We start from the raw sequence: 15,063 nt of genomic DNA on the forward strand, positions 1-15,063 counted from the left end.
TTATATGGGAGTATATTTGGAGTGGCAAGAGGGCTAGAATGTCGAAGGGCCAGGCATGCCTTTCTCAGGCAGAGGGAGGCCTGGGTGTCATGCATCTGCTTAGCTACTATTATGCAGCTCAGCTGCACTACATGGTCAAATGGGCCCGCCCGCAGACGTAAAAATACTGGTGTTTTATCGACCAGGCAGTAGCGGGAATGCACATATGGAAGGTGCCATGGCTACCTAGAAGACACTGTCCGCCCGGAGTGTATGTTTCCCCAGTCCTGCGGGTTACGATGGCAGCATTGGGTCAGGGTATAGATGGCAAAGGGACTGTCCATGCCGATCTCTCCCCAGACACCGCTTATTGGCAACCCCAATTTCGCCATCACAATTGGGGAGCCTGCTTATCTAACGTGGCAGGACTCACAGTGCAAGAGAATCGTGGACCTCTTTAATGAGAAAGGTATCATGGACTTTAGCTGACTATAGGCAGAGTATGGTTTCCCTGACAACGCAAACTGGCAATACCTGGCTGTCCACCACTGGGTAACCTCCCCCGCAATACGTCCGCATGCGAGCAGACCCCTAACTTGCTTCAAACAGTGGCTCCTAACTAGGGAAACGGACAAACGACTCCTGTCTGATATTTACGCCTTTTTGGTTACGCCGACCACGCTTCTCGCCACACCAGCCAAATGCAGATGGGAGTTCGAATGCTAGTGCACCTTTGCAGATCGAGAGTGGCGGGATATTTTACACAGGGCACGAGTGACAGCCCGCGCCACAACCACCAAAGAAATGGTCCTGAAAATAGCCCACTACGTGTATTATACACCCACTTGGATGGCTAAATGGGGGGTGCATAGCGATGGTAAGTGTTGGTGTGGATGCAGACAGCAGGGCACACTCACTACCTTGTTGTGGCACTGTCCAAAAGTTACCCCCTTTTGGGGCCCAATTCTCCAAGCAATAGATGAGATTTATAACACCAACATACCTCTGTTTCCTAGTTATAGCCTGCCGGGCCTCCCCAACCGCCAAACATACCCGCTCCGCTAGGGGCCTGGCTATTACTCTGGCCTTGGGAGCTGCTAAGCAGCTACTGCTGGCGCGCTGGGGCTCGGAGTCTATCCCCACTCACACTGACTGGTTACACAAATTGTGGACACTTATGGGCATGGAAAAACTGACGGCAGCAGCGACCAGTACACTACCCTGCTTCGATAAAACATGGGGCCCGGCTCTTATACATATGGCAGCAGGGCTTAGGGAACTGACCGGCCACTCATACCTCCGCATCCTGCGGCTGACAAGGACAGTAAATTCTCATGGCTGAACCAATATACTTACCCCTGACAAACAATTCCGGCCGATAATCCGAGCTCTGGGTGGGCCCAACGACTGACAACAGCAAACCACTGAAATAAGGTATCCCCCGCCTCTACACCCCTCTACCTTCTCATCTTTCCTTCTTTTTGTTTCCCACCCACCGGCCAATGGTTGTAGGTGGGAGATATTGTAATGTTGTTTAAAATAAATAAAAGAGATCTTAAACCATAAAATATATTTACATACAATTAATCTAACAATAAATCATTTTAATAGTCCATGGTGAGCCATTCAGTCTCCCAAGGATGGAGCTGTTGAACACCACTGCGGAAGTACCACTATGGTGGGTGCATTAACAAATGCATGTGATGATGGAAATGGGCATCACTTCTCCCGCATTAGGTCTTGGGAGGTAAATGCTGAGCACAGCAAACATTAACCCAGAGAGTTATTGTTCACATTTTCCTACTTTCGATTCTTGTGCTTTTGGACACTGTTCTCTTGCCACTGTCACTGAACCATCCATCTTGCATAAAGCGCCAAACACCACATTCAGCTATGAATATTCTCCAGTGTGTCGTTTTTTTATCGGTTTGAGTGTGTTGGGTTTATAGGTTTTAGCACTAATTCCAGAAGTTAGCTGAAATACACGTGTTAGTCCAAGCATTGGTCATAGTGTTGCTTTTACAGGCAGCATGATCAGGTGTGCCTGGATGTTTTTCTTTAGAACTTTACTTCATCAAAGAAAAAACACACTTTTCCTTTTAGTCCACACTCTGTTGATGTCTTAATGTGTTGATTGCAACTTCTTTTCTTTTTCTTATAAGTAGAGAAATGAAATGAGCAACCACTGACAACAGACACTTTTATGATTCTCCAACTATCTGCGTGTTTTTTGTTTACTTACTAGCCAAGGCTTCTATCATCTACTTATCATCACTTGGAATTTGAATATCCTGCATTATTGTAATGTTATCATCTTCTGAAATTCACTGATAGCTATGTACACTTGGTAATCAACTAAAGCTCTTCTCTTATTCACTGCACTTGAATAGTTTTTACTCTTTGTGTGTTCGCTGATGTGTTTGTAGTTGCGATAACTGGCTACAGCTCTTCACACATTCACTGCAGTTGTATGTTTTTTTCCCCGGTGTGTGTTCACTGATGGCTTCCGATGTGTGATAACCAACGACAGCTCTTCACACATTCATTAAACTTGAATGGCTTTTCCCCTGTGTGTATTCACTGTTTCCTTAATGTTGAAGATTCACTAAAATTACTTCCATACTCGCTGCAATGATTTCGTTTTTCACCTGTGTGTGATCACAGATGTTTTTGAAGATCTGATAAATGACTGAATCTCTTCTCATATTCATTGCAATATAATGGTTTCTCCCCCATGTGTGTTCACTGATGCCTTTGGAGGTGTGATAACAGACTAAAGCTCTTTCCACTCTCACTGCAATGGTATAGTTTTACCCCGGTGTGTGTTCGCTGATGTTGTTGTAGGGCTGATAAGCGACTAAAGCTCTTCACACGTTCACTGCAATGGTATGGTTTCTCCTGTGTGTGTTCGCTGATGTATTCGTAGGTGTGATAATTGCCTGAAGCTCTTCACACATTTAATGCAATTGTATGGTTTTTCCCCAGTGTGCGTTCGCTGATGTCTTTGCAGGCATGATAATTGACTAAAACGTTTCGCACATTCACTGCATCCGAAGGGCTTTTCCCCTGTGTGTACTCGCTGATGTTTCCTTAATGTTGAAGATGCACTAAAACTACTTTTTCTACATTGGCTGCATTGATATGTTTTTTTGCCTGTGTATGTTCGTTGATGTTTTTGGAGGTCTGATAACTGACTGAATCTCTTCACACATTCATTGCAATGGTATGGTTTCTCTCCTGTGTGTGTTTGCTGATGGCTTTGGAGGTGTGATAAATGACTAAAGCTCTTCATACATTCACTGCAGTTGTATGGTTTTTCCTGTGTGTGTGTTCGCTGATGCTGTTTTAGGTTTGATAAAAAACTAAAGCTCTTTTCACATTCATTGCACTTGAATGGCTTTGCTCCTGTGTGTATTTGCTGATGATTCCTTAATGTCGAAGAGCTACTAAAGTTACTTCCACATTCCTTGCAATGATAGGGTTTTTCCCCTGAGTGTATACGCTGATGGCTTTGGAGAGCTGATAATCGACTAAAGCTCTTCACACATTCATTGCACTTGAATGGCTGTTCTCCTGTGTGTATTCGCTGATGATTCCTTAATGTCGAAGAGCCACTAAAGTTACTTCCACAGTCATTGCAATGGTATGGTTTTTCCCCGGTGTGTGTACGATGATGGCTTTGGAGAGCTGATAACAGCCTAAAGCTCTTCAGACATTTATTGCACCTGAAAGGCTTTTCTCCTGTGTGTATTCGCTGATGTTTCCTTAATGTTGAAGATTCACTAAAACGACTTTCACATTCGCTACAATGGTATGGTTTTTCGCCTGTGTGTGATCGGTGATGCTGTTGTAGGGCTGATAAGTAGCTAAAGCTCTTCACACATTCACTGCAATGGTATGGTTTTTCCCCTGTGTGTGTTCGCTGATGTATTCGTAGGTGTGATAACTGACTGAAGCTCTTCACACATTCACTGCAATGGTATGGTTTTTCCCCTGTGTGTGTTCGCTGATGTATTCGTAGGTGTGATAACTGACTGAAGCTCTTCACACATTCACTGCAATGGTATGGTTTTTCCCCAGTGTGCGTTCGCTGATGTCTTTGCAGGCATGATAATCGACTAAAACGTTTTGCACATTCACTGCATCTGAATGGCTTTTCTCCTGTGTGTGTTTGCTGATGGTGCTTTAATTGCGATGACAAACTAAAGCTCTCACTGCATGTGTACGATTCTTCTTTCTTGGTTAGAGTCTCTGGGTCGGGTCTATATTTGTCTACAGCACATGACTGTGTTTTCTGATGGGTCAACATGGTTCGTAAAGCACTTGTGTTATTCTCACTTTCCTGTATTTGTTTGTATTAAGGACATTTGATTTCCAATTTAAAAGTAAAGTACAATGGTCACTAAATACTTGCCAGACTCATAATATGAGCAAGGCTTCCTTACGAGAGATTATGTATTTAGATTGGATAACAGTTTTCAAGGCTTATGGGTAAAGATTAATCCTCTTCCTTTTGGTTGATGTACATTGGGACAGTCCGTTGTATTGTAGACAGTAGAACTCTTATTTTCTTTATCCTTCAGTTGTTGTCTCCACTCAGTTGTGCTTTTCTCTGGTTCTTGTGGTGTAGCCAGGAAGAGTTTAACTAGAGCATTGAATTATGGTCTGTTATCATTTTAGGAACCGGAGCACTGTGGTAAACACATCATACAGATCCCATGAATCAAAACTGGTGTTGGTCGCCTGTTTATTCAGGAGGTGGTTTGTCAGTGCTGTTGCCTTAATTTTCTTGAAATCATTTCACAGTCTTGTGGTGTGAAGGTGCACAGCTTACACTCTTGTGTTCACTGAATTGTCCTTTAGAGCTTCTTCCAGCGTCTGTCAGTTTATGCTCAGGGTTCTCAGTCTCTGACTGTACTGATGTTTTCCTGAATATTGGAGTTGATTGTTTCTGACCATTTTTGTTGACTTACAGAATCATTGTTGTTATTCATAAGCATTTCATGCATTCAAGGCTTGTTTTCTGTTGGATGTAAAGAGATTTAAAATTACGAAATGCAAATGTAACAGAATGTGAAAAACAATATTTAACTGGCTATAAACAACATCTCTTATTTACCATATTTGAAACTAAGCAATGCTTTTTTCACCACCCACAGATATTTAACTAAATGTTCTGTTGAACATGTCACATCTTATCCACTTCAGAAAAGGAGGTGATTTATTAGTTATCACGTAGTAACTTAGCATGGAATGGGCGAGCACGGTGTTAGGGTTTGTACACAGCAAAGAGCATGTCCCCTCTCACTGCACTAGTGGGTTCTGTAATAGCTCCCTTTTAAACTTACTATTGAAAGCCTTTCTTGTTATCTCACCTTCCCCCCCCTAGGCTTCTGTGTATGTTGTTTAATGTGCTGTTTTGTTTACACATTGGGCCTTGCTTTTACCAAGGCTTCTTTAAAATACTCCTCCCTAGGCCATGTGTTAATCCAACTCATTTATATAATAACTGAAACTCTGCACACCTTTCAAGAACATGTGCAGCATGTGAGGACCCCACCCAGCTCTTCAAACCACACCCAGCTCTGCACACCTTCCAAGAACATGTGCAGCATGTGAGGACCACACCCAGCCCTTCAAACCACACCCAGCCCTGTCTATAAAAGGCATCCCCCGAGCCTCACCCAGTGCTTGTGCTCGTCTACCTCCCGCTTACCTGAGAACAGATCCCTCGGCGCTGGCACTCCTGCTCTTTACAGACTTTCATTGACTTCAATGGGCGCAGCTTCTGGCTCTTCCTTCTTCCGGTTTCCGGTTCCTCCTTGCTTCAGCCTCTCTCCTATGAGTAACCTGCAAAAGAGAAAGAAGACAAGGTTAGACTGATCAGTATCTCTTGCCAGCAACAAGTAAGTGCAAAACCTTTTATTACCTGAAAGAACTTTGACAACAATTTCTGGATTCGTGTATAGACAGTTTGAAGCGAAATACCTTCCACGAACATTGTGATTCAAACTCTTTGTTACAAGAATATTTTGCAGAACTTTGTGAAGCAAACATTGTTTTTTCTCATGGAACTTTTAAGAATCGAACAGTGGAAACCATTAACAGCAAGGCAAACAGTAAATCAAGGACTTGCACAAATTACATGCTGTATTTTGATGTAAAAGTACAGTATTTGTTTTATGAAAGATTCTGGAAATATGGGAAAAGTGAGTCTGCTATTGGGAATTTAGGCTTTAGTTATATTATGATGAATGTTTGATATTGGTAATTCTGATAACGGTATTTGTTTAATGTTTTAGAAGCTTTACAGTAATAGAAAACACATCCCAGAGCAGTAACACATTCCAAACCTGGAAACTAGAGACCAGGATCCAAGAGGTACTTTTAGAAGAGAATTTCTAATAAATAAAGGGATAGTCAGGAACCCATTTAGGAATAGGTTGCACTTATCTGTTCTTTGTTTATGTTTCATTAGGCACCAGTTTCTACAGAAGTCAGAAAGGGCTGCAGATGTGTGCAGCACTTCAACAGTGGAAACGCAAGAACGGTGTTGTCTCTCTTTTTTATTTTATCCACTTCCCCCCTTCCCTTGAGCTTCTGTTCTTAGTGCACTGTTTTAAAAACTAGTGTGCTGGAACAAGCAGTTTCAGGGTGGGGTCGGATTGTCTTCAACCTCCATCAGAACTGAACAAGAACTCAGGTGAGCTGGGCTTTGAAAGAAGCACAAGCCTTAAAAAATTTCAGTTCTGGTGGACGATGAATACCGGGGAAGAAATAGAGGGCATTGACGTCACGGATATGGCGCAGGCCCTAAATGAGGACTTGGCTCATAATGAATCAGTGTCTGGCATCTTGCAACATATGCAAGAGGAAATAGAGAGATTAAAGATGGAGAATACCTCTTTAAAACAGGATGTAAGCAGGTATAAATTTAGGGGATCTCAGTGGAACACCGCTTCTACGCCTTTGTTTAAAACCGCCTCAGAGACAGGGGCGCCATCAAAACATACAACTTTGCCTTCCCCAGTTGAGGTTACTGTTAATGTTCCTAATGTTGTGCCCTTAGCAGCACCTGAACGTTTTCATGGAGATAGTAACAAATTCCATGTTTTTATCAATCAATGTCAATTACACTTCATTTGTAAGCCACAACAGTTCCCTACTGATGATACGAAAGTGGCATTCGTCTTGTCTTATTTGGGTGGCACAGCAGCCAATTGGTCAATTCCTTTCGTGGATAGAGATGATCCCATCCTCCATAATTGGAATCAATTTAAACGTACCATGACCAGCCTTTTTGCAAAACACACTTTCATGCAGGCAAGTGATAATGAGCTTTTAAATCTTAAACAAGGCAACAAGGATTTATTGACCTATCTCACTAGTTTTAATCGTTTACTCACCGAGACACAGTGGCCAGAAGAAAAGCGTGTCTCCCTTTTTTATAAAGGTTTGAGAGACGAGTTAAAAGACGCGCTGGCTCTTATCGTTGATTTGCCAAAAGACTATTCGGACTTTGTAGATTTAGTTGTGAAATTAGAACATAGACTAGGAGAAAGAAAGGGAGATAAATACAAACTGGAATCACAGTTAACTTTTATTAGACACAAGAAGAAAGACACAGATAATAAACTCCCTGAACCAGAGCCTATGCAAATAGGGACACTCAGAGGTCCACTCACATCAGAGGAAAAAGAAAGAAGGAGAACATTTCAATTATGTTTATATTGTGGCAGGGCAGGTCACTTTGCCAGAGAATGTCCAGTAAAGCCTAAAACTCCACGAAAGGGTGCTGTTTCCTCCACCTCCTCAACTGAATCGGGAAACGATTAAGCTCGACAAGGGGAGAGGTTACTTGTTCGAGAAAACATCTTAATCAAACCTCTAATGCTGCAGCCTTCAGGGTACCGCACATACCTAGACATTTCATAATTCAGGTCGTTTTAATTGTTACTACCCAAGTGAGGCGTTCTCTCCCTGTCCTACTGGACTCAGGCGCGACAGGAAAATTTGTGGATAATAAGTTAGCTGAAATCTTAGGACTTCCTATGTGCCTAAAGCCTTGTCCAGAAGCAGTATGTGCAGTGGATGGGTCAGAATTGACCTCTGGATTAATCACAAAACAAACAAGTCCACTTGTTATGGTCTGTCAGAACGGGCACACAGAGGTGATTAGCTTTGATCTGATAGATACTCCTAATTTTGGTTTGATTCTCGGGGTACCCTGGTTAACAACTCATAACCCAAAAATTGATTGGGTGAATAGAACTGTTACTTTGGATTCCTCTTTCTGTAGAACCAATTGCTATCAAGAAGCAGGTACAGAACAGAGCACAGTATTACACTGTGCTAGTGTTACACAAGATGAACCAAGTCTCCCTCCTGAATATTCTGACTTTAAAGACGTCTTTGATCCAGTAAAGGCTAGTGTGCTGCCCCCACATAGGTCTTATGACTGCCGTATAGATCTTATCCCAGGGGCCCCTTTACCTAATAACAGAGTATATGCTTTGACTGACGAAGAAACCAAATACTTAAGAACCTACCTAGATGACCTACTACAGTCTGGGTTCATCCGTCATTCCACATCTCCGGTGTCATCTCCACTCTTTTTTATCCCGAAGCCGGATAAATCCCTGCGCGCGTGTATCGATTATAGAGGACTAAATAAGGCTACAATAAAGAATAAATATCCTCTTCCTCTAATACCTGTGTTGTTGGATCAATTAAGACATTCTACTGCATACACTAAACTAGATCTGCGGGGAGCTTACCACCTGGTCCGAATAAAAGAGGGGGATGAGTGGAAGACAGATTTCAAGACAAAGTTTGGTTTATTTGAGTACACAGTAATGCCCTTTGGGTTATGTAATGCCCCTGCGGCCTTTCAGTTCTTTATAAATGAGGTCCTACACGAATTCCTGGACGTTTGTGTCATAGTATACATAGACGACATCCTCATTTACTCTAAGAACTCAGAAGAACATACCCAACATGTTCGTGCAGTATTATCAAAGTTAAAAGAAAATCATCTTTTTGCTAAGTTAGAAAAGTGTACTTTTAATGTCAACAAGGTGGACTTTTTAGGATACTGCCTGTCACCTCAAGGAATAACTATGGATGTAAAGAAAATCAGTGCTATTGCTGATTGGCCAGAACCATCCTCTGTAAAAGATATTCAGAAATTTCTGGGTTTCGCCAATTTTTATAGGAGGTTTATTGCACATTTTGCAGACATTGCGGCCCCAATAACTACCTTGTTGCGGAAAGGGCAACGATTTCTTTGGACTGATGAGGCGGCACACGCCTTTCAACTCCTAAAACAAAAGTTCACTTCAGCCCCAATTCTGAAACATCCTGATCCTGACTTGCCCTTTTTTGTTGAAGCGGATGCTTCACAAGTAGCTTTAGGAGGAGTTCTCTCTCAACGAGATGCAGTAGATGGCCAGTTACATCCTATAGCCTTCTATTCTAAAAAGTTATTGCCAGCTGAACAAAATTACACTGTGGCTGAAAGGGAACTACTAGCTATCAAAGTAGCCTTTTCAGAATGGAGGCACCATTTAATGGGAGCCAAGTACCCAGTTACAATCTTTTCTGACCATAAGAACCTACAGTTTTTTGGATCACTTAAAGCACTAACACCACGTCAGATGCGCTGGTTAATTTTTTTTAGCACATTTGACTTTGTTATAACCTATAGACCAGGTGCACAACAAATTCAATCTGATGTGTTATCTAGATACGGACATACCTCAGACATGAAACAAGATAAAATAGGAGAACCCATTATTCCTCCCCAAAAGTTGTTGGCACCAGTACAACAGAAGGATTTCATCACAGATCTATATAATGCACACATGCAAATAGCACCTCAGGATTGGTTAAAGGATTCCCATAACACAATACAACGAGGTTTATTGTATCACGACAACATGCTGTTAGTGCCCACCTCTGAATTACAAACACAGGTGATAATTTGGCATCACGCCTCACCGTTGGCAGGTCATCCTGGTTGGGTAAAAACCCTGGAAAATGTGCAAAAACACTTTTGGTGGGACACTATAAGAAAGGACATTAAGCAATTTGTCACTACCTGTCCAATTTGTGCAAGACATAAATCTTCTCATAAGGCTCCTGACGGCTTGTTAATACCAATGCCAACACCCAAACAACCTTGGCACACTGTGAGCGTAGACTTTATTGTAGGTTTACCACCTGTAAAATCCTTCACAACAGTGTTGGTTATAGTGGATTTTTTATCTAAAATGGCACATTTTGTACCATTACGGAAATTACCCACGGCGGCAGAATTTGCCGATATTTTTATAAGGGAAATTGTGCGTTTACATGGTTTGCCAAGCAAAGTGGTGTCAGACCGAGGGAGCCAATTCAACTCCAGATTTTGGAAAAAATTATGTGAAAAACTGAAAATAGATGTGGCCTTATCCACTGCTTTCCACCCAGAGACAGATGGACAGACTGAACGACTGAACCAAACCTTACTTCAAACGCTACGTTGTTTATTGGCTGATTATTCTAGTGAATGGTTGGAAGCTCTCCCTGTAGCAGAGTTTGTTTATAATAATACTGAGCATTCAGCTCTACTTTGCTCACCATTCTATTTCTTGCAGGGGTATCATCCAAGAGCTATACCCATTTTGTTAGAAGATTCCCTGTTGCCTACAGTAACGGATAGACTAACGAGGTTAGGTGACATACAAGACAAAGCCAGGAAACATTTATTAAAGTACAAGGAAAGCATGAAAAGACAAGCAGACAAACACAGGTCTGAGGCCCCAATGTATAAAATTGGTGACAAGGTATGGCTCTCCACAAAGAACCTAAACATAGAGGGATCCCGAAAGCTGCAACCACGTTTCATTGGACCCTTTAGTATAACTGCCCTAGTAAACCCGGTAACAGTAAAATTAGATTTACCAAAAGAATATCCAGTACATACTACATTCCATGTGTCCTTGCTTAAGCCGTACAACTCAAAAACCCGACCTGAACCACCACCTCCACCCATACCAATTAAGGGAAATCTGGAATATGAAGTGAAAAGCATAAAAGACTCAAAAAGAATTAGTGGACATCTGTTTTATTTAGTAGAATGGAAAGGATATGATGAATCTGAGAATTCATGGGAACCAGCATATGTACATGCCCCACAGCTGATTAGACGGTTTTATTTAAAAAATCCAGGAAAACCCCGTCCTGTAGGAGGGCCTTTGAGGGGGGCAACTGTTAGGGTTTGTACACAGCAAAGAGCATGTCCCCTCTCACTGCACTAGTGGGTTCTGTAATAGCTCCCTTTTAAACTTACTATTGAAAGCCTTTCTTGTTATCTCACCTTCCCCCCCCTAGGCTTCTGTGTATGTTGTTTAATGTGCTGTTTTGTTTACACATTGGGCCTTGCTTTTACCAAGGCTTCTTTAAAATACTCCTCCCTAGGCCATGTGTTAATCCAACTCATTTATATAATAACTGAAACTCTGCACACCTTTCAAGAACATGTGCAGCATGTGAGGACCCCACCCAGCTCTTCAAACCACACCCAGCTCTGCACACCTTCCAAGAACATGTGCAGCATGTGAGGACCACACCCAGCCCTTCAAACCACACCCAGCCCTGTCTATAAAAGGCATCCCCCGAGCCTCACCCAGTGCTTGTGCTCGTCTACCTCCCGCTTACCTGAGAACAGATCCCTCGGCGCTGGCACTCCTGCTCTTTACAGACTTTCATTGACTTCAATGGGCGCAGCTTCTGGCTCTTCCTTCTTCCGGTTTCCGGTTCCTCCTTGCTTCAGCCGCTCTCCTATGAGTAACCTGCAAAAGAGAAAGAAGACAAGGTTAGACTGATCAGTATCTCTTGCCAGCAACAAGTAAGTGCAAAACCTTTTATTACCTGAAAGAACTTTGACAACAATTTCTGGATTCGTGTATAGACAGTTTGAAGCGAAATACCTTCCACGAACATTGTGATTCAAACTCTTTGTTACAAGAATATTTTGCAGAACTTTGTGAAGCAAACATTGTTTTTTCTCATGGAACTTTTAAGAATCGAACAGTGGAAACCATTAACAGCAAGGCAAACAGTAAATCAAGGACTTGCACAAATTACATGCTGTATTTTGATGTAAAAGTACAGTATTTGTTTTATGAAAGATTCTGGAAATATGGGAAAAGTGAGTCTGCTATTGGGAATTTAGGCTTTAGTTATATTATGATGAATGTTTGATATTGGTAATTCTGATAACGGTATTTGTTTAATGTTTTAGAAGCTTTACAGTAATAGAAAACACATCCCAGAGCAGTAACACATTCCAAACCTGGAAACTAGAGACCAGGATCCAAGAGGTACTTTTAGAAGAGAATTTCTAATAAATAAAGGGATAGTCAGGAACCCATTTAGGAATAGGTTGCACTTATCTGTTCTTTGTTTATGTTTCATTAGGCACCAGTTTCTACAGAAGTCAGAAAGGGCTGCAGATGTGTGCAGCACTTCAACAGTGGAAACGCAAGAACGGTGTTGTCTCTCTTTTTTATTTCATCCACTTCCCCCCTTCCCTTGAGCTTCTGTTCTTAGTGCACTATTTTAAAAACTAGTGTGCTGGAACAAGCAGTTTCAGGGTGGGGTCGGATTGTCTTCAACCTCCATCAGAACTGAACAAGAACTCAGGTGAGCTGGGCTTTGACACACGGGCCACCCACATGCTACAGGTACAGCTTATGGTAGATGCAGATGGACCAGATTTCATGTAAACAAAAACAGAGTGTGGAAAAAGAGGATTCAGGATGTACTGCTGTTTCTTTAGTTTCAGGAAGTGTACAACAAAGTTAACTCCTCTGGAAGTATATAACAAAGTTAACTGCATTCACATAATTCAATGCTTTCCTGTTCCCATTGGATCATCTCAAGTGCCACCTCCTCTCTTCACCTTGTCTTTACAGACCATTTGAGATATGAAAACTACTCTGGAAACAAATTGGAAACCTTAGTTAATTATATATGGGTCCGACAAGCAGATCAGGCCACCTTTAGGGCCAGAATAGATGCGAGCAAATTGGTGCTGCCGGGAACGCGCCCCTTGCTGACAGAGATTCTGTCCCACATCAACGCCCTCCAGATGGAGGTATGACAAGTATAAACCATGGTGGAGGACACTGAGGGCCAATCTTGCCAGAACCATATGCAAGTGGTGGGCCTCCCAGAAGGTCCAAATATGGAACTTTTACTTGAGGAATGTCTGCTTCATATTGTCCTTGGCAGTAAATGTATCAAGTCTGGACACTGGATCGGGTCCACTGAGACCGAGGCCAGACCCCACACAGGGGCTACATCCCCGCTGGAGGTGGCTTGTCTCTTTAACTACTGGGAATGCAATCACATACTGCAAGTTGCCAGGTCCAAGGATCCCTGATGAATCTCCAAGGCCTCAATGAACATGTATCCAGACTACACTACAGAAGTACAAAGAGTCAGAGGTTCATTCTTGATGGTCACACAGAACCTCCAGCAACTCAGCCTGAAATATTCTCTTACACACACAGCCAAATTGCCTATGGTGGACTCTCAAGCCACCCTATTTTTCACAACACTGGTAAATGGCTGGGGCTGGCTGGAGACGAAGGGGGTGTCTGCAATGTCCCACAACATTCAATGGAATACAGAATGGAAACCTTCCACACCACAAAGGCATCAGCCCAGGACCCCCAGGAGCAGGCCCTCCAGCGAGTAGGAAGTGCAAGAACGTGCCATGGTTGTGGCAGAGGTTGTATCCTGCCACAGTAAAACAGCGACCTTCCCTAGGTTCCCTTCCATCACCCCAGAGCGGGAGGTGATCTCCGATTTGGATCTCACTCGAGCAGAATTGAGCACATGCCTGGAATTAATGTCCATGACATCTGACCAAGTGATATGACACCACAAAATGTGTTCTATTTTGGAGTGGAGGTGCTTCTCAGAGTGCAGACTGAAAAGGAGAAGAAAAAATGGGCACCACCATTAGGGTACGGTTTGTGCATTTCTCCCCTTGACAAACGAAGAGACTGTAATCCCCCAGTCTCATATGGAACATGTTCCTCTCTTGTCTGTTTTCCTTTTTAGTTTTCCTTTCGTCATGGCCACATATGAGACACAACCAGGGACCTGGGAGTTGGGGTAAATGTTTTATGTTTTTGTTCGTGGACAAGCAGCATTACTCTATACACCCAGGTCAGGGACCGGCTGTGGTCACAGGTTCTAGAATTCCGAGCCTGGAAGAGAGCAGGTGGATAGCCTAGGCACCAACATGCGGACAAGTCACACATATATGCCTACATATAACATACTGACCTAGACTATACTGGGAATGGCCAAGCCCAGATGCCGTCACCTAATTTATTCTTACTTTTGACGCAGACTAACATTGCGTTTCTTCAGAAAACACATCTTACTGCAAACATGGTGGGTGGCAACCTCTTATTTGGAGTATCAATCAACTCAGTTTTATAGAGTGTGTCTACTCACTTGTGAGGGTATCCAGGCACTGGGTTCTTGCTTGGATCAGTTGAAGAACCAGGTCTTCAGTCCTTTTCTGAATTCAGTGAGAGAGGATGATGTTCGGGGGTGCAGGGGGAGGTCGTTCCAGGACTTGCCAGAGAAGTGGGAGAAGGAGCATCCTACACTGCTGCTTCGGCAGATAAGGGAAATGTGAGCGATGGAAGTGGAGCGCAGGTGTCTAGAGAGCTGATGAAAGTTCAGGCAGTGGTTGATGTATGCTGGTCCTTTGTCATCAGAATCTTGGTGGTGCGTGCCTAGGGCCTGTGCCTGGGTGGATCCCTTGCCTACCTCAGGGCTACTCGAGCAATGGGCAACTATCCTGTGGAAAAGCCCGCTGGTTTGCAGAGACCACCAAATGGTGGTCCTGTTATGAATTCCACTGAGTCAGCTAACGCCTTGATCCCTGCCCGAAATGGGATCTACATGTCCTGCAATATGAAATCAATAGTGCCTGCTGTCATTCAGTGCGAGAGCCTTGAATCCCTGCTTGTGTTGAGGTTTACACTTACTACAACATGCAAATAATATTGCCTG

The 15,063-nt window shown here is 42.9% G+C and overlaps 2 protein-coding genes across 3 annotated transcripts in view; both read right to left on the reverse strand.

Moving 5' to 3' along the window:
- Window positions 1–15,063, reverse strand: part of LOC138287238 (zinc finger protein 664-like) — a 946,449-nt gene that overhangs the window by 345,390 nt on the left and 585,996 nt on the right. The gene's annotated exons all lie outside the window — the stretch shown is intronic.
- The window catches only part of LOC138287236 (zinc finger protein 271-like), a 640,682-nt gene continuing 627,430 nt past the window's right edge, over window positions 1,812–15,063 (reverse strand). The window contains exons 1-2 of one of the 2 annotated variants that reach the window (XM_069227597.1): window positions 5,696–6,065; window positions 1,812–5,002 (exon numbers count right to left, since the gene is read on the reverse strand). In XM_069227597.1, the coding sequence (XP_069083698.1) occupies window positions 2,855–4,288 (1,434 nt within the window). In that variant the 5' untranslated portion in view covers window positions 4,289–5,002; window positions 5,696–6,065 and the 3' untranslated portion in view covers window positions 1,812–2,854. Of the gene's footprint in view, window positions 5,003–5,695; window positions 6,066–15,063 lie in introns of those variants that run through there. The other variant, XM_069227596.1, reaches the window with a different exon arrangement.

This window comes from Pleurodeles waltl, chromosome 4_1, assembly GCF_031143425.1.
Source record: "Pleurodeles waltl isolate 20211129_DDA chromosome 4_1, aPleWal1.hap1.20221129, whole genome shotgun sequence".
NCBI lineage: Eukaryota > Metazoa > Chordata > Amphibia > Caudata > Salamandridae > Pleurodeles > Pleurodeles waltl.